The 18569-nt window shown below is 38.0% G+C and overlaps 2 protein-coding genes across 6 annotated transcripts in view; one reads left to right on the top strand and one right to left on the bottom strand.

Annotated features, from left to right (window-relative positions):
* The window catches only part of HIBCH (3-hydroxyisobutyryl-CoA hydrolase), a 97064-nt gene extending 86545 nt beyond the window's left edge, over positions 1-10519 (top strand). For 3 of the 4 annotated variants that reach the window (XM_058549425.1, XM_058549426.1, XM_058549427.1), the window contains exons 12-14: positions 3415-3534; positions 7431-7464; positions 10386-10519. In XM_058549425.1, the coding sequence (XP_058405408.1) occupies positions 3415-3534; positions 7431-7464; positions 10386-10501 (270 nt within the window). In that variant the 3' untranslated portion in view covers positions 10502-10519. The remainder of the gene's footprint in view (positions 1-3414; positions 3535-7430; positions 7465-10385) is intronic. The other variant, XM_058549428.1, reaches the window with a different exon arrangement.
* Positions 10520-12130: 1611 nt separating this feature from the next.
* Positions 12131-18569, bottom strand: part of C10H2orf88 (chromosome 10 C2orf88 homolog) — an 84759-nt gene continuing 78320 nt past the window's right edge. For both annotated transcript variants that reach the window (XM_058549424.1, XM_058549423.1), the window contains exon 2: positions 12131-16709. In XM_058549424.1, coding sequence (XP_058405407.1) covers positions 16264-16551 — 288 coding nt within the window. In that variant the 5' untranslated portion in view covers positions 16552-16709 and the 3' untranslated portion in view covers positions 12131-16263. The remainder of the gene's footprint in view (positions 16710-18569) is intronic.

Genomic DNA, 18569 nt, shown 5'->3' with positions numbered 1-18569 from the left:
TTGTACTCAAGAGCTTGAATTCAGTGAGTTTTTTCCCGAGTGTATGTATATTTTAAGAATTCATTTTTTTGAAGTACAGAAAAATAAAGTGATACATAGGTAGCTCAAAAATTTTCACAACATGACCATAACACCCAGAATAAATTATGAAGCACTCCACTCGTGTCCCTTCCAGTCACTGCCTCTCCCCTAGGATAGCCATTATGCTGACTTCTAACACCATAGATTTTGTTTTTGAGTTTTATATAAATGAAATCATATAGTTTGTGTCTATTTTATTTTGCTCAACATTTTACTTTTGAGGTTCACCCATGTTATACGTAGCAGTAGTTTGTTCATTTCATTGTTACTATATCTTCCATTGTGTGATAGGTCACATTTTATTTATTCATTTCTACTGTTGATGGACATTTGGGGTTATTTGCGGGTTTTTACTGTTACAAATAGTGCTATGAACATTTTTGTTTATGTCTTTTGGTAACATAGATACGCATTTCTGTATATACCCAGGAGTACTACTGCAGAGTTGTCAGATATGTTGTTAAAAGATAAACTGAGGCATATTAAAAATTTTAAGAGTTTGTTTGAGCAAAAATTGATTTGAATCCAGCAGCACCAAACTGGAAATGGTTAGAAAAGCTCCACTGATAGGAGCTAGGGGAAAGACTATTATACAGAAGAGGCGTGAGCAAAGCAGGGAAATTATTTGATTGGCTGTAGCTTAAATGGTTGCATTATTTGGGAAAGCCTAGTTGGCTGTTTATGATTGATTGTCTTTAGATTTTGATTTCTTAACCTTGGGGCATTATAGGATTAGGTTTTAGTTTGCTTGTAGGCTAGTAAAACATTAAAACCAACTCAGTGGAGGGGCCAGCCCCGTGGCTTAGCGGTTAAGTGCGCGCGCTCCGCTGCTGGCAGCCCGGGTTCGGATCCTGGGCGCGCACCGATGCACCGCTTCTCCGGCCATGCTGAGGCCGCGTCCCACATACAGCAACTAGAAGGATGTGCAGCTATGACATACAACTATCTAATGGGGCTTTGGGGGAAAAAATAAATAAATAAACTGGTGAAATCCTCACAGAGTGGGAACACTAGCAGAATGGGGTGGGAGCCAGTAAACTATCAATTAAGAAACCTGAGCATGGTAAATCTGAAGCCAGTACTTCTGAGCTGCTCTTTGCCTGGCCCAGCCCTAGTCAATCCAGTTCATTAAAAAAATAAATAAATAAAATAAAACCAACTCAGTCTAATCGGCTCTTTGTTCAATTAATTTAATAATGCATTCTATTCATCTTGGTAGTTACTGTCACATAGTTTTCTAATTTAGTTGTACTGATTTACATTCATGTAGCATACTAAGTTGCTCCACATTCTCACCAACACTTGGTAATATTTGTCTTTTTCATTTTAATCATTTTGATGTGTATAAAACAGCATTGCATTGTGGTTTTAATTTGCATTTCCATGATGGCTAATATGTATCATTTATGTATATATAACATTATAATATATAAAATATATTCATATATTTATTGGCCATGTGTGTATCATTTCTTGTGAAGTGCCTGTTAAATCATTTTTATTATTACTTTTAATTTGTAGGAATTATTTATATATTTTGGATATAAGTCCTTTATCTAGTATATGTGCTACATATATCTACCTCCTATCTGTTACTTGCCTTTTCTCTCTCTCAATGGTATCATTTAATGAAAGAAAATTTTTAATTTTAGTGTACAGTCATGCATCACTTAACGATGGGGATACATTCTGAGAAATGCATCAGGTGATTTCATCATTGTGCAAACATCAAAGAGTGTACTTACACAAACCTAGATGGTATAGCCTACTACACACCTGGGCTATATGGTACTAATCTTATGGGACCACCGTCATATATGTGGTCCGTTGTTGACTAAAACATCATTAAGCGGTGCAAAAACATCATTAAGTGGTGCATGACTGTAATCCAACTTATTCTTTTTTTTCCATTATGGTTCTTTTATGTCCAGTTTAAGAAATCTTTGGCTACCCCTCAAGCTTTCAGAGAATAAAACATGTCACATACTAAGGCTTCAGATTTCTCAATAGCATTGGAAGCTAAAAGGCAATGGATATTTGCCTTCTATGTCAAGGGTCCCCAAGACCATCCTTGGGTTTGATGATCCACTAGAAGGATTCACAGGACTCAGCATATAGTCATTTTCATGGCTAGGATTTCATACAGCGAAAGAATGCAAAGCAAAATCAAAGGGAAAAGCACATGGAGGAAACAAGGTGCAAGTTTCCAAGAGTTTTCTCCCAGTGGAGTCACACAGAACTTGCTTTAATTCCTCCAGCAACTAGTTGAGACAACACATGTGAAAGTTTTCATTGTAAAGTGGTTATGTAGGTACTCTCTGCCTAGCACATAACAAAGTTCCAGATTCCAAAAGGAAAGCAGGTGTTGAATCCTCCATTTCATAACTATGGTATGTTGCTCTGTTTATTTAGGTCTTCATTAATTTCTCTCCATAATGTCTTATAATCTTCTTTATAGAGGACTTGCATTTGCACATCTTTCATTGGATTTATTCCTAGATATTTGATGGCTTTTGATGCAATTGTAAATGCATCAAATTTAAAATTTCATTTTCTATTTGCTGATCTATAGAATATAATTGAAATTAAATTTTGTGTATTGACCTTGTGTCCAGTGACTTTGCTAAACTCACTCTAATGCAAAAGGAAGTGGCATAGCATTGTAGGCATATAGTCATATTCATGGCTAGGATTTAATACAGTGAAAGAATACGAAACAAAATCAAAGGGAAAAGCACATGGGAGTCAGGCCTATAGTTCTTATTTTATTAAATATTTAAGTACTATAGAAGACCACCTCATGGTACTTGGACTTGTTTTCTCTCCTTACTTTCAAGGTAAGTGGCTTTATTTACAGGTGAAGACTGTAATTCAGTTAAGATACTTCTCGAGAGTCACATAGTGGGAAGGAAGAGCTACTGTAATTCCACGATTTCCCCTTCTTTATATTGTAAAGTGAAATGTCCTCTGATATATTAGTGGTTTTGTAAGATATGTATTAATTTTACTTAAGCATAATCACTGCTTGCCTAGTTGGGAACATAATTTATGTTAGGCAAGCTACAAAATGTAGATTTATTACTTAAGTGATAGGTATAGAATTTATTCCACTTGTGAAATGATCTGTTTTGTTATTGTAGCAGGTTAGAAAACTTTTGTTTGGTGCTTTGGCAGGATTAGGCTAAAGCATAATCTTACTTTTATGAGACTTTGTCATATGAAAGTACTGTTAAGGAGCAAGTTTTAATATGATTTTTATCAAAACTCAGCTAGTTTATTATAGACAATAAAGGAACTGTTGGGCTAAAACTAGTAAATTTTTTTCTCTACTAGGTGATTAATAAAATGTCTCCAACATCCCTAAAGATCACACTAAGACAACTCATGGAGGGGTCCTCAAAGACCTTGCAAGAAGTATTAACTATGGAATATCGGCTGAGTCAAGCTTGTATGGTAAGAATTTTTTTTAAAAGTATTGTCATTTTCTAGTTATGAAAGTAATGCATGTTCATTGTGGAACATGTAAAATACAGAAAACTATAAACAAGAAACTGTAAATCTACTCTATGAAAACACAACAGGCCAGTTAGCTTAAGGTGTGTGGAAGTATTGCTCCCAGATTGTTGTTAAGCCTTTATGAAACAGCAGTTATGAAATTGCATGTAAGTGTAAGAAGGCCTCTAACCTCATGTGGAATTCAAAATAGAAATTAGCCATTTTTTCAGGCCTGGTCTCTGACCTTGGGCGAGAAGCATAAACTCTCTAAAGCTGAATTCCCTCATTAGTAACATAAGGAGTGTGTTTCTGTGTGTGTGTGTGTGTGTGTGTGTGTGTATAAAATAATTGCACGAATGGAAGTTATTAGTCTGTTACATGTTTTAATTAATAGATTAGCATTGTAAAGTACCATTGTAAATACAATTAAAATAGACAATAATCACACTGAATATTATTGATTTCATGGAATATTTCAGAGTCATAGTGATTTCTTCTTCCAGATGATAAACTCTTAGCAGAATTGTCCCTTTTGTATCCTGTGTAGAGGGTCCTTAGATTAATAAAATTATGGCCTAAAGGAAATATTTTGTTTAGTAACTAGAAAGCAGACATCCCTAATGGACTTTCATGTCTTGAAATATTTATTAAGATATTTGAAGTAGTTCATCTAGCCATAAATAAAGCTCTGTTGGTTATATCTTAAAGTCACTCCTGGTAGGCTGTAAATGGCAGCTGAGATCTGTTTATTATGAGCAGGTACTATGGTAGGCACTTTATATGCGTTCTCTCCATTAAATCTTACACTATCTCTAGAAGGATAAGTACTATTGTCTTCATTTTACCGATGAGGAAACTGTGGCATAAGGTGGTGCAGCTATTAAGTGACAGAGACACAGCGTGTGAAACTGGGTGGTCTCACTCCAGGGCCTGCACTCTTGACCACTGCCCAGTATACCTCACACAGTCTGTGTTCTTCACTCTACATTTAGTGCACTGCCTAGATTGATTCCCTTCCTTCATTCTCTCTGCAAATATGTTAGCTATGTGCCAGGCACTGTGCAAAGTGTTATGTTGTTGAAAGTAAGACGTGCTCCTTGTTCTCGTGGAATTTATAGTCTACTGAGACTCTAAAGAACAAGTAAAATAATTACAAATTGTACTAAGTGCTCTAAAGGAAACATACAGGGTTGGTGATAGAAGAGAATGATGCTGGGACAGGAGGGAGTGGGGGAGGCAAAGGGAAACCTGCTTTAAATTAGTAGGTCAGTAAAGACATCCCTGAGATGTCAGCTCATCTGTGACTGGAAGGTTGAGAAGTGAGTATGTTGAGAAGGCTCTTGAGTTTCAGCAGGGGGTGGTTTGATTTGATTTGTTTTAAGAAGGTAATTGCTGCTGAATGGAGATGGGGTTGGAGGGGTTCAAGAGTGGATGTACAGACCAGATATGAGTTTATTGCAGTAATCCAGGTGCAGAATAGTAGTGGCTTAGACTAGGATGATGGCAATGGAGAGAAGTGAATGGATTTGAGACATATGTAGGAGATAGACTTGATAGGCCTTGATGATGGATGTGAGGGAAAGAATGCATTTAGGAGTTAGAGATATGGGTTAGAGATTTAAGTCTAAAAGACATTAGCACCATTTACAAAAAATTTGGAGATTTATTTATTTACAAATAAGATGGCTAACCATGTGCTAGGCACTGTTAGAGGCACCAGGAATACATAGGTAAACAAAACGGACAAAATCCTTGCCCTCGTTGAACTTACTTTGCAGTGGCGGAGATTGACTGTAAACAGATAAATTTGTAAACTATGTAGTATACGATTATATGTACTAAGGAGAAAAAGTAAAGCAAGAAGGAGGATGTGGAATATAGAGGGACAAGGGGTTGAACCTGTAGCTAGTTATGACCAGAGAAGACCTCACTGAGAAGATGTTGAGTGAGAACCTGAAAGAAGTGAGGGAGCAAGCCGTGCAAGTGTCAGTGACGCTGCAAATACAAAGCTCGGAGGTGTCCAGGAACCTCTGGGAGGCCTTGTGGCTGGAGTGGGGCAGGAGTGGTCGGTGAGGGAGAAAGAGACGAGGTCAGAGCTAACAGGGTAGGGAAGGGCTGTGCAGAGCCTGTATGGCCTTGAAGGTCTTTATAAGACTCTGGCTTTTGTTCTGAGTAAAATGGGAAGCCACTGGGTGTGGTTGAGTAGAGGAGTGACATGATTGTGTGTATTACAGAATTGATCCCTCAGGCGCTTATGTGTGGAGTATAGAATGGATAAGATAGTAGAGAAGGAAAATTAGAGAGCCTGGATCTGAGCTCTGAGGGACTCCAACATTTTTGAGGTGGGCTAGAGGAGAAAGAGCAGTGGAAGAGAAAAAGGACAGAGGTGGGAGAGCCAGGAGAGTGCGGTGTCATGAAAGTAAGAGAGGAGTGTTTCATGGAGGAGGGAGACCTGCCAGAGTGTCTAGTAGGTGAGAGTAAAGGCATCGTTTGCATTTGGCAACATCGAGGTTATGGGTGATTTTGGCAAGCCATTTCTGAGGAGTGTTGGGGCAGAAGTTCTAGTGTGGTAAGTTGGGGAGGAAATGAGTAATGGGATGTGAAGAAGTGGAGACTATGTGTACACAGCTCTTCTTGAAACAAATAGGATAGAACCTGGGACTGTGGAATCAAGTGAGGTTCCTTTTTTATTTTGTAAGCTGAAAGATACTAGAACATGTTTTATAAATGATTGGGAATGATCCAATAGAGAAAAAACATTGTTGATGGTACTAATAATAGTTAACATTTACTGAACACTTACTATGTGTCAGACACTGTGCTGGGATGTGGATTAAGATAATCCTATGATGGACATATTGATACTGCCATTTCATATAAGGAAACTGGGAGTTAGAGAAATTACCAGTCCAAGGTCACATAGTTACTATGTAGTAGAGCCAGGAGGTGAACCCAGACATTGGACTGCATGCACTCAGCCACTAAGTTCTACTGCCTACATTAATGATGCCAGGAAAAGAAAGAAATGAAGAACCTTCTCAAGCACTTCCCTTGAGAAGGTATGAGGGGATGTGAACTGGCATGCAGGGGAGGACTGGCCCTTGAAAGAAGGATGGATGGTCCCTTCCTCCATAGTCTGCAAAGGAAAGGCAGTGTGCAGATGGCTGTAGTTGGGTTGCAGGTGTTTTAGTGGTGGGAAGAAGAGAATGTTTATGTCTTAGGGCTTCTCTTTTTTTTTATGAAGTAGAAGTTTAAATCCTTAGCTGAGAATATGGTGAGAGTACAGTTTGCTAGGGGTAGAGGCTGAGGAGGCAGAAGACAGTTTAAATCATTATCTTGGAGAATGGAGAAGAGAACATGCCTGTTTGAGATTTGTGATCATGAATTTTAATGAAACCAGTCACAGTTGTATGATTTTTCTGCAGCAAGATTTACCTGCTCAAATGCAGGCAGAGGTAAATAGTAGGGCTCAGCTGGTGCTGGGATTTTGCCAGGACAGAATAAAGGGGAGAAAAAGGCTTGAGGGAGTGAGGGCATTTTCAAGGAAAAATGACCACATTAATGCACTGGGGAAACTGGGCTGGGTGAAGAGCAAAGTGAAGCCAAAACAAATGGTGAGAAAGTCCGATCAGCGGTGCTCAGTAAGACCAGGGATTTGCAGCATTGGAGATACTTGAGCAAATAAGAATAGGAGGGGGTGATCAGAGTGGGCTATCAGAGGTGGTCCAGTCTCTGAATGTCATGCTTCAGGTTGTGGACATGGGAATGGGAGGCTAAAGTGGGTGGGAGAGATAGGAGATCACCAGCAATAAGGATGCCTGGAAATCTCCCATTTAATCTCGATTTTCTTTCAGGGAGGCCATGACTTTCATGAAGGCGTTAGGGCAGGTAAGTGATAAATGGTTGTTTCCTTCCTGGCTATTATGGAAATAGGATTTGTGAGCATATACTGTTAATCAAAGATGATAGTGGTTTTATTAGTGAAGATTAAAGTTCTATAAAGATTGTAAAGTTTGGTTTTTTTTTTAAATATCACCAACTGACCTATAAGGGAAGATCAGTCTTGGAAACCAATATTGTTTAAAAAATATACATAACCTGGTCATTGCTTCCTAATTTGTATGTAAGAGGCAATCCTGCTCCTACAGTTGCATGGACTGCCTCTGCTAAATGCAGCATGAGCTTGTAAACTCATTCTGCTGCTGAAGCCTTTGAAAGGTGCATTTATTCCCTTGAATGAGGGAGGCAGAAAGCCCTCAAGTCCCCTGCCCTTCCTCTCTCTTTTGTACTGGCCTGGCAGAATCCCAGCAGTGTCGAACCCTGCTGTCCACCTCCTTGCCTGTACCTGCACAGTTAAACATTGACGTTGAGGAAAACCATATGACGTAATTAGTAACATCTGCTAATGTTCTTATTAATTTCTGTTTTTGCTTCTCATCTCCAAAGTCTGCATATTTAGAAAAAGCAAGTAAAGCAGTTGATTTTTTTGTTCCTAAAATTTGCAATAATTTCTTTTTATGTGTAAACCCATATCCCTATAAATAATAGCTGTTATTTATGTTGTATAAAGTAAGTTCTTTCCCTCTGCATGTATTTTGCATACCAAATTTTCTTGTGTTTTTAATGATCACTTAGTATAGTACACACTCTGGATATACTTTATCTGAATAGAAGGTTATGTTCTCTGAGTTGTAAGCTTCTATAAACAGTGGCCACTGTTGTAGAATTCTCTTAATTTTTGGCATGACATATCATCAGAAGCAAGCAGTGGATTCAAATCCTTTTAGAGAGCACATGGAGTTGAGTCAGAGGAGATGGTTCTATGTTTTATAGAAACCAAGTAAAATATGCATTTTTTTCCACCAATTCCCTGCAAATTCTTGCTGCATGTGGATCAGAGCCTAGACCTCTGATTTTAGGAGGGTATGTTACATTGGGTTACTTGGTTTGTGAAAGTATTCATTATATGTTATAGCAGCCCTTCTTAAACTTAAAAAAGAAAAGTATTGTTTTTAGATACACTGTCAGTTATTTTAAGGAAAACGAGTTGAAACCAAGCAGCGTCAGAGTTCTGCTTCATGACACTGGTGCTTATCAAGCTACTTTTTAATGACACGAAAGTATATTGCTTCATCTTTCAGCATAACCTCTTTATTCAGAGAGCAGTATCTATTCTGGGTAAAACTGTTTGATGTTCTTACATAACCAAATGTTTGCTACAATTTGCTAATTATAGAATATGTTAGCATATTAGATAAAACTAGCAAATTAGGGGAATGGTTGTCACAAATTCTTACTCTTAATGTCTAGAATAAATTTTTTCCTGGTTATAGAAGGAAAAAAAAAATATCTTAGCAGAACTAAGAGCTACCAAATGGAATTTGAGTGGGTGCCTCATGAGACCTTCTGAAAAACCTGAGCTGCCTACATGGCAAGAACTTGTTATATCTATGCTAGGTAAAAAAGTTTGTTACTTTGAAATAAAATAACATGCAGATTTGATAAATATTCTTTTTCCTTTTATTTTCCAGTGGACTGTCAAGGAGGTAGATACCATCGGCCAGAGAGCTTAGAAGGGAAGAGATTCTTGTAGAAAAAATGTTCCAGGATTGTTTTTATTTATGCTGTCCAGGGAATGTAGAATTTTCACATTGGCAGAGATCATAACATCGGTGTTCAATATCACCACTGATGTGATACTGCAATCTCTTAGTTAGGAGGCCAAACCTTAAAAACCTCCGGTATCCACACTGAATTATGCATGAAGCCCCCCTTCCCTCTACCTCCTGAGGCAGCCTACTTCCTTGGCTCCCAGATTGCTTCTTTAATTATTTAGCCTTTTAGTACTAAATTTGGTTTTTAGGTTCACTGAAGAGCTTGTATGTTTAAATATTTTCATTCTTCACAAGAATTATGCACGTTTTAAGCGTGGTTGAAATTCCCTGCCACAACCATAGTAAGTATAGGCTCCTTCCCTCTTCTTTTTTTTTTTTTTTTTTGAGATAATTGTAGATTCACATGCCGTTGTAAGAAATAATGTAGAGAGATCCTGCATACCCTCCACCCACTTTCCCAAATGGTAACATTTGTATGACTATCATATACTATCACAACCAGGAAATTGACATTCCCTTCCCTTTTTTTTGAGAGGTTACAGATAGTATTCACACTAATAATCCTGTGAGGATACTATGTGGGTACACTAAGTGATGACTACACTGAAATAAGAGAAGTAGAGTTTCCTGATAACCTGAAGGTGGTCTGGTATTTTAATTCAGAGCTGTGTGAACTAGAGGATTCAGCAAAACGGCAGTATCCACATTTAATTATGTATCAAGTCCCCTTCCCTCTACCGTTAAGTAATTTTCCTCTCAACTCAATGTGGAGGAGGTTAGAAGGCAGATCTGGGCTCTCCATCTTCCCCCACCTTCCCTTTAAACCACACCAGCTCTGGTTTTAGCTGTTTTATAACAGGGAAATTTCATTTAGGATTTTGTTTGAAGAAGAAAAAAGAGTTCTTTGGTTTAAATTACTGGATCTGTTCAGTAGGCTGTATTCAAGCTAGAGGCATCAGGCTTAGCAGGTTAGAAAGTTACCACACGTGTCATCATCAGTACATTGCTATCCATCCAAATTCTATGGGGGCCTAATTTAGAAGAAAAATTGAACATGTACAAAAATTAAACTTTGCAGAAAAAAATGTGCTATAGAAAAATATGCCTAGTACAAGATAGTTTTTGTCAATTCAGTAATTAAAATTTAATACCAGATAGACATGTACTAACATTTCTTATGTCTTCTCTTGACAGTTTTAATAGATAAAGACCAGAGTCCAAAGTGGAAACCAGCTGATTTAAAAGAAGTTACTGATGAAGATTTGAATAATTATTTTAAATCTCTGGGAAGCAATGATTTGAAATTTTGAGGTGACTGGATTTTTAAGGTAATATTTTGGAGCAGGGGTTGGCAAACTACGGCACGTGGTCCAAATCCAGCCTGCTGCCTGTTGTTTATATATCCCGCAAGCTAAGGATGGTTTCTGCATTTTTAAATGGTTGGGGGAAGAAATCAAAGACTGATATTTCATGATATGTGAAAATTACCTGAAATTCAAATATCAATGTCCATAAATAAAGCTTTATTGGAACATAGCTGTACTCATCTATTATTTACACTCCTCTATTTACATATTATCTATGGCTGCTTTAAGTAGTTGCAACAGAGATCATAAGGCCTGCAAAGCCTTAAATATTTACTGTCTGGTCCTTTTCAGAAAAAGTTTGCCAACCCGTTTTAGAAGATGGGAAAATTTGAAGGTCTTCAGAGATTCTCGAGTTAGTAGTCATGTTCCACATAACGACGTTTCAGTCAGCGATGGACTGCATATATGATGATTGTCCTGTAAGATTAGTACCATATAGCCTTGGTGTGTAGCAGACTATACCATCCAGGTTTGTGTAAATACACTCTATGAAGTTCGCACAATGATGAAATCGCTTAATGACACATTTCTCGGAACGTATCCCTGTCATTAAGCCACCCCTGATTGTATATCTAATTGAAATGGGAACTTCATGTTTTGCCTTTGGGTAGTGATTTATATGTATGTGGTTTATATGTTGATTAAATAAACTTATGTATAGATTATAAAAAATAAAAATCCTGAAATTTTTTTGGATACCATGTTAATGCTTCGTAGAATTTTCTCCATAATCTATTTTAAAATAATTATGAGTTACTATAGCAGAAGTGTTCCTTTTATAATATTAGAAATCTCAAAGAGAAAAGGTTTTATGAGGTTGTCTCTCCATTATTATTAACTCAACTTTGGCCTTGCCTAAAGTTAATCAGAATCCCTTCCTATGGCAAAAGTGAAAGCATTCTTTCTTCTTGTTCGCAAGATTTGCTAATCTGGCAGAATGAGGAATTAGGAAATTCCAGTCTCTTAAGATAGAGACACTCTGCTTTCTGCAATTTACATCAGACTTTTGTGTGAGAGTGGTTATTTGTCCGTACACAGTTCAGATCAGGAGAAAAACATTGAAAACAATAGGACTTTTGTTCAAAATAGAAATACCTTCAATAATTGGTACTGTTGACAAAATAAGTTTTCTTTAAGGTACACAAGAAACTGCAAGGTGTTCCAGACTTGGGACCTTAAAGTCTAGGTAAGAATAATTTTTAAATTAAAGGTCATCTTATCATTTATTTTATAATTTTTTATAGTTTTTCCTTCACCCCAAACCCCTCAAACTAAGAGAACTTCAGATAAGAACAAAAAGCGGCAGAACTGAAAGAGACTCCAAAGACTATATCCTACACCCTTCTCACAGATGTGGAAATTGCAGTCCAGAAGGAATTGCTTTAAATTTTCTCAGTTCTGAAGCATTTTTATATTCTTAAAGCTCCTAAATTGGACCTGAACGATCAAAGAAATTATTTGTATAAATGGGTTTTTATTTACTTTGTATTTGTTAGAAATGCAGAAAATGTCCTTTATGTTAAGAAATTTGGAAGTACATAGTGTTACTACAGTGTTACATTTGCTTACTTTAGTTAAATAAGAACTCATAGCTAGTTAATTGCAACTAGACTTTTATTGTATAGTTACAAAAAAATGTTTTCACAAAAATATTTGAAAAAAATATACCATTTCATAGGTAAGTCTTACACGGAAGAGAATTCGCTAACAAAACTCCAGTTTTGCAAAGTAAGATGTAGGGAGTGCATCTGAGTATCATGCCCACTGCTCCAAGGAAGACATGTCCTATTTGTTTACACAAATACTGGATGACAGCATTATGATTGAGCAAACAATATGTTTGTTAGAACTTTGTTTTTAAATTACTGTTCCCTGACTTTATGATGTGTCTCTAATTTTTGATTTCTAAAACTATACGATACAAAAGTATAGTTCCCCTGTCTCTTTTTTTTTTTTTTTTTTGTGAGGAAGATCAGCCCTGAGCTAACATCCATGCTAATCCTCCTCTTTTTGCTGAGGAAGACCAGCTCTGAGCTAACATCCACTGCCAATCCTCCTCCTTTTTTTTTTTCCCCCAAAGCCCCCCATTAGATAGTTGTATGTCATAGTTGCACATCCTTCTAGTTGCTGTATGTGGGACGTGGCCTCAGCATGGCCAGAGAAGCGGTGCGTCGGTGCGCGCCCGGGATCCGAACCCAGGCCGCCAGTAGCGGAGCGTGTGCACTTAACCACTAAGCCACGGGGCCGGCCCCCCCTGTCTCTTAAGATGCCAATGATATTGAGTAGGATATATGAGCATCATGTTCTTCATTCATTCAGTGTGTCTATTTTTAATACTAATAAGGCAGTTTGACACAAATTATTCTTTTGAGACTAAGATCATTTTTATCTCCTTCAAAATTGTGCTTTAAGTGCTAATAACCATAGGTAGTTTGCAAAAGAACTGATAAGGCAGCTGACAGTGGACAACTCTCAGATCAAAGGCCTGTAACTGAAAGGTAATCGTACACAAGAGAGTTCACTGGGGAGGGAGCAGTGAGGCACACGTGTGGGTTATGTGAGTCTTGGTAAATGATCTGCCGCTTCTACAGTCGCTTCTTTGTCATGCTGGTGGCGGCTCATCTGCCTCTATGCTGGATGTTCTTGCGGGAAGAGATTCAGTGGATGGGCACGTGTCAGTGTGGTAAAGAAAGGAACTTGCTACTGTGTCCTTTCCCTCAGCTGAAAAGACTGGAAACTTGTTTTTGCAGTGCATCTTCTGATGGAGCCTGACATCAGTGCTGTTGCTTGGACCACATTTTCCCCACTTTCCCTTATAATTTGGCCACTATTCTTACTTCATCTGTTTGTGATATAAGTTGGAACAAATGTTTCCCTTTCCAGTAGCTAATGGTTCTTATAGTCTTCTGTTTTATATGTCTCCTTCCTTGTCAAACAGTCCGTCTACTCTTTTATTGTTCGTGAAAGACCTTCAAAATGAAGTAAATCCAATATTTATATATGAAGGTATGATAGAAGTTGAATTATCCTATCAAAGAAGTTCTCATCTTGCTTGTCATCAAGGCCAAATTATATCTTTTTTTTTTATATATAATTTATTTATTTTTCCCCCAAAGCCCCGGTAGATAGTTGTATGTCATAGTTGCACATCCTTCTAGTTGCTGTATGTGGGACGTGGCCTCAGCATGGCCGGAGAAGCGGTGCGTCGGTGCACGCCCAGGATCTGAACCCGGGCCGCCAGCAGCGGAGCGCGCGCACTTAACTGCTAAGCCACGGGGCCGGCCCCCCAAATTATATCTTGATAACTATCACATGCAGTACAAATGGGTTTATCCACCTCTTTCTCATGCCTGCCTCCAACTTGGTTCATCCACTAACTCACTGATTATGCAATCCTTGTAGTTCCTTGTTCATGGTTTGACATATAATACAGCATATATTTCTAAGGTAAGTCTCTGTATGTCATAAGATATTATACTCTGTTAAAATGATTCAGGGGCGAGGGGGTGGTGCTCCACTACAAAATCCTAGCGCCGTAATGTCAGAGAGGGTGGCAACGGAGATTAGAATTCTGGCTAGATACGGATCTGACAGGCATCCCTGTTATACCCCTGAGAAATAGGGGCCCAGGGCAAAGGAGGGACCTGAGGTTAAAATATTTAGATATAACCAAAACCCATTAGTCTGTGTCCCTGTGTATGCTGGAAAATTTAGTATGATGTGCTGCTTTTATATGGCTTTGTGTTCTCAGCATAATATTATTATTTTATATACCTAATTATAGCTTTTAAACAGCAAATGACCTTGCAGCAAAAGTGTCCTGATGTGAGATATAACATGAATGAAAAATGGCAATATCTAGGCTTCCATCTGAGTCATTAGTGTAAACACTCAAAAACCTAAATTTTTCTTCATGAGCTGGAAATATGTTTTGCACTTTTGAGAAACTTTCTGTTTGTAGCCTTACGACTTCAGATCCTTGTATGAAGAGGGGTGGTGGTTTTTCTGTTTTGTAAATTGCTAGACTGCAAGTACAACAGGACAGTACAAATCCTGGGATTAGGTGAAATGAAAGTTGAATGACCAGGTGTCCAAAGGCAACTGAAAGATGGCACATCACTCACCTCAAAGAACTGTCTTTGCCCATGTAACTTGGAGAATTTACTCTATTTGATTGTAGGTTCCAAAGTATAATTGTTGAAATTAGAGGTAACATTTCTGCCTGCTTACAAGGCCAAATACATACTTATCTCATTAAAGAGGTCAGAGCCTTTTTCTGCCTTCCTTTAGATTTCAGTGACAAGGATCTGTTATCTTAATAAAAAGAACTAATGCACAAGGACTTAAATAATTCCCTTTCCGATTAAACTAAATATGTAGCAAATCTTGATGAAAAGATAATTCTAATCTAGAGACTCAGTCCCAATTTTCCTACAAGTTATGTCTTCTCAGTATCATCTTCCCTCTCTCCTAAATTTTCTGTTACTATTGATCTCAAACAGTACTTAATTCTTTTAAAAAAAAAAAAGTGTGCTTGACAGTTAAAAAAAAAAAAAAAGGCCTCCCCAAAAAGGTAGCCAAATTTATGAAAATAGTATAGTATATGGTTGTAAATGCCCCATGGGCATTACCACCATAATACAAGAGTGCTCTCTTTGGAGGAGTGTTTGATCTTTTGTTTTGTAATACAACTATAAATCCTCAGGTATAATCTGGTCCCACAGTAATCTGAATGGTGACTGCTCCACTAGTCAATAAAAAAATGGGAATGAGTGCCCATATACCAGCCCTCTGCGTCTGGGAGACAGTAAAGCTTAATACACATTCAGCACTGAGACCAGGTTCTGCTTTCTACCTTGCTGACTAGGGCTTCTGTTATTTTAAAATTTACTGGATTGCTATTTATACAAGGTACCTATACTTGTTTTCTTGTATAGTTATATCACTGGGCTTCTTAATGCAATAAACATGAAAGTCATGACTTACTTATAAATTGTATCTTGTTAAGATGCCTATACTCAAAGTATGAGTCATTCAGTGACAGCTGTGGTTAGTTAGGGCCCTGAGGTTCAGGGTGACAGCTATGCTTTTCATCTACAAAAATAAATAGCTTATTAAGGACAGGGTGCAAGGTGGACCTCTTCTACATGGATTGCTTTCTAGTGCTTGATCATTTGTATCAAGAAGTAGGGATCCTTGACACAAATGGTTTTGACAAACAGGACTCACTGTTAATCACCATGGCTTGAGTGCAATTCCCTTGCCAAGGCATTTCAAGAAAAATTCTTTTCATAGCTTGGGTTTTTTGTGTAAAATAACAAATAGTTATTTTAAATGAGTGTCTTTAAAATAACCCTTTGGAAACTTAGGGCACTTGTTTATTTTTATTTTTTTGGTGATACCATCACTGGCCTCAGGAAGAAAGTGGTGTGACAAACAGCTGATTACTGTGGTGCCACAGGACAATGTTTAGCCCTTTAAATGACTAAAATCCAAGAGCAAACCGATAGAAATTGCTGTTAACTTATAACTGCTTAAAACACATTTCATTTTAGGTTTTCCTACACTCGTGATATTATCATAGACATATTTTTACATCCAGCTGGAGTTATTTGTATTTATCCACACCAGTTTTTGCTTTTGTTTCATGTATTTAAACTAGCACCAACTGTATCCACAGTTCAAGAAAGTGTCATCCTACAGCGTCAAGGCCCCTCACTCTCAATGTATGGGATGTCATGATACTTGATGTTATTGCCTGCCCACTGCTGCAAGGCATCATTCAGGATTTCCTGGGACAGGCGGTGTGCAAATTCGAAGACCACAACTTCTGGCCCTGGAGGTTCCTTCACTTCCTCTTTATCGATAACTGGAGAAGGCATCCTAGGTAGAAATCTCTCTTCCGACACAAAGCTTTCTTCATCCGCATGCCGCTTCTCACTCTCAAATGTGGTAGGAAATGGGAAAGTTTGCTTTGATTTCATGCAGCCCATGTTCTGAAGAGAAGGAAAGCAGTAGCAAAGACTACTTCAAAGCATTTTCGGAAAACACTGAGCGTTTGTCCACGTGACACTGACCAGAGCTTTTCCTCTGAGGGCCCCCCTTCAGAAATCAATGTTCCCTTTCACCAGTCTTCACATGTAGTGTTTATCTGTCAAGAAAAGGGAGGTTTCATTTTGAAGTTATAGAATGCAAAATATCGTATGATCAGGTAGTATGTAGAAACAGTAATGACAGCTTTATCTTATCAATAGAAAAACACTCAATAAAAAGGCCAATTTACAAAACAGGAAAACATTTTTTCACGATCTTGAAAATTTTATAAAACCGGAAACACAGTTAAATTTTTGCCAGCTTAGATTTATGTTCATTAGGGGTTAGCAAACTATAGCTTTCAGGCCGAATTCTAGCTGCATATTTTTGTAAATAAACTTTATTAGAACACAGCCATACTCATTTGTTTACACAGCATCTATAGGTACTTTCCTACTACAATGGCAGAGCTGTAGTTGTGACAGAGACCATGTGGCCTGCAAAGCCTAAAATACTTACTATCTGGCCCTTTACAGAAAATGTTTGCCAACCTCTGACCTGTACTGTTAAGAGAAACAGGCATATCAAAATTTGCTCTTACCTCAAACCTCATGAACCTACACAACTTGCGCTGTTACTAGTCAGGCATTGTCCCCTGGTCAGATGTTTACAACTCAAAGAGTGGGACAGAATGATGGCCTTTACACTAATGCCAACTCTAAGCAACGCAAGTTAGATGTGGCAAAGCCACCTATTTTTCCTTCTAAATTAGATATTCCCTATGACATGATAGGAAAGCTCAGATTAATTTAAAATAAGGTTAAAAGTTTCTCCCCCTAAATATCTCATTCTTCCTTTTGTTTGATAATTGGACAGTAAGTAGGCTACAGTGCTTGTGATGTGCCTTCTAAGCTTCCCAACTGGGTGTTGGCACTGAATGACTTCTCTTAAGATAGGACTTAAGGGTAACTAAAACAGTACAAAGCAACTTCACTGGAGGGAGGTTTAGCCATAAGAAAGTGCAGGCAAAGTCTCTCTGAATGAGGTTATGGTCCCTAATTATATCTTAGTTTTGGGGCCAAAGACATAGCTCTAAAAATTCACAAAACAAAACTGAGTTGATTTATTTCTGAAACCACTGATCTTAGGAAGGTAAAAACCAGCCTGCATTTAACCCATTTCTCAATAGTTTGTAACTAAAGAAAGAAGCCCAGAAAAGGTGATCTTTGCCTAGGTCTTATTGCTAAACATTTTTTAGATTTCTATAAATTCTACCCAATTTCTCCCATAATGCTAGATTTGTTTTCCACCTCTACCCTAAAAAGGATGATAGGGGAGGTTAGAAAGGAAATCTAGCCTTCTGTTTTTAATTACCTTTAGTTCTGTATGCTCTGCTACATGCTCAGAGATGTATTTCAAAAAGCGAACAGGGATGTGTGTGATGTTTATCTGGTTTACAAGACTGAACTCCTTGAAGACAGGAAATGTCCTGGTTGTGCATCTCCTACATGTAATGACTTACATAGTATCTGTGTTGTATTATGAGAGATAGTTAAAGGAATTGGACATAGTTAACCTGAAAATGACTACTTAGAGAATTCAGTGAGTACCAGTAAATAAAAAGCCATGAGTAGAATCAACAGAATATTCTGTTTTCTAGGATCTTTCGTTTTGCAACAGCAGCTTTATCTTACCATAACAGAGTAACTAGTGCCAAATTTGCCCTCTCACCAAAACAACATTAAGCCTGGCAAAATATATGTGGGCAGGTATATTTTCAGGCATTGAACAATAGACAGCACAGTACTGTGATTCCTGAGAGAAGGGAGACACAGGATGTTAAACCCCACAGTTGATCATCCTGAGATTCTGCCTGGGGGCGTTTTCCAGCATTATCACAGGGAGGTTGAGCCTAAGCAGAGTGGCAGTCCTGCTGAGCCGAAGAGGCAGAGGTTGGGTTACTGAGGCAGGTGGCAGT

This window comes from Diceros bicornis, chromosome 10, assembly GCF_020826845.1.
Source record: "Diceros bicornis minor isolate mBicDic1 chromosome 10, mDicBic1.mat.cur, whole genome shotgun sequence".
Classification (NCBI taxonomy): Eukaryota; Metazoa; Chordata; class Mammalia; order Perissodactyla; family Rhinocerotidae; genus Diceros; species Diceros bicornis.
This window is presented reverse-complemented; position numbering and strand designations above follow the sequence as displayed.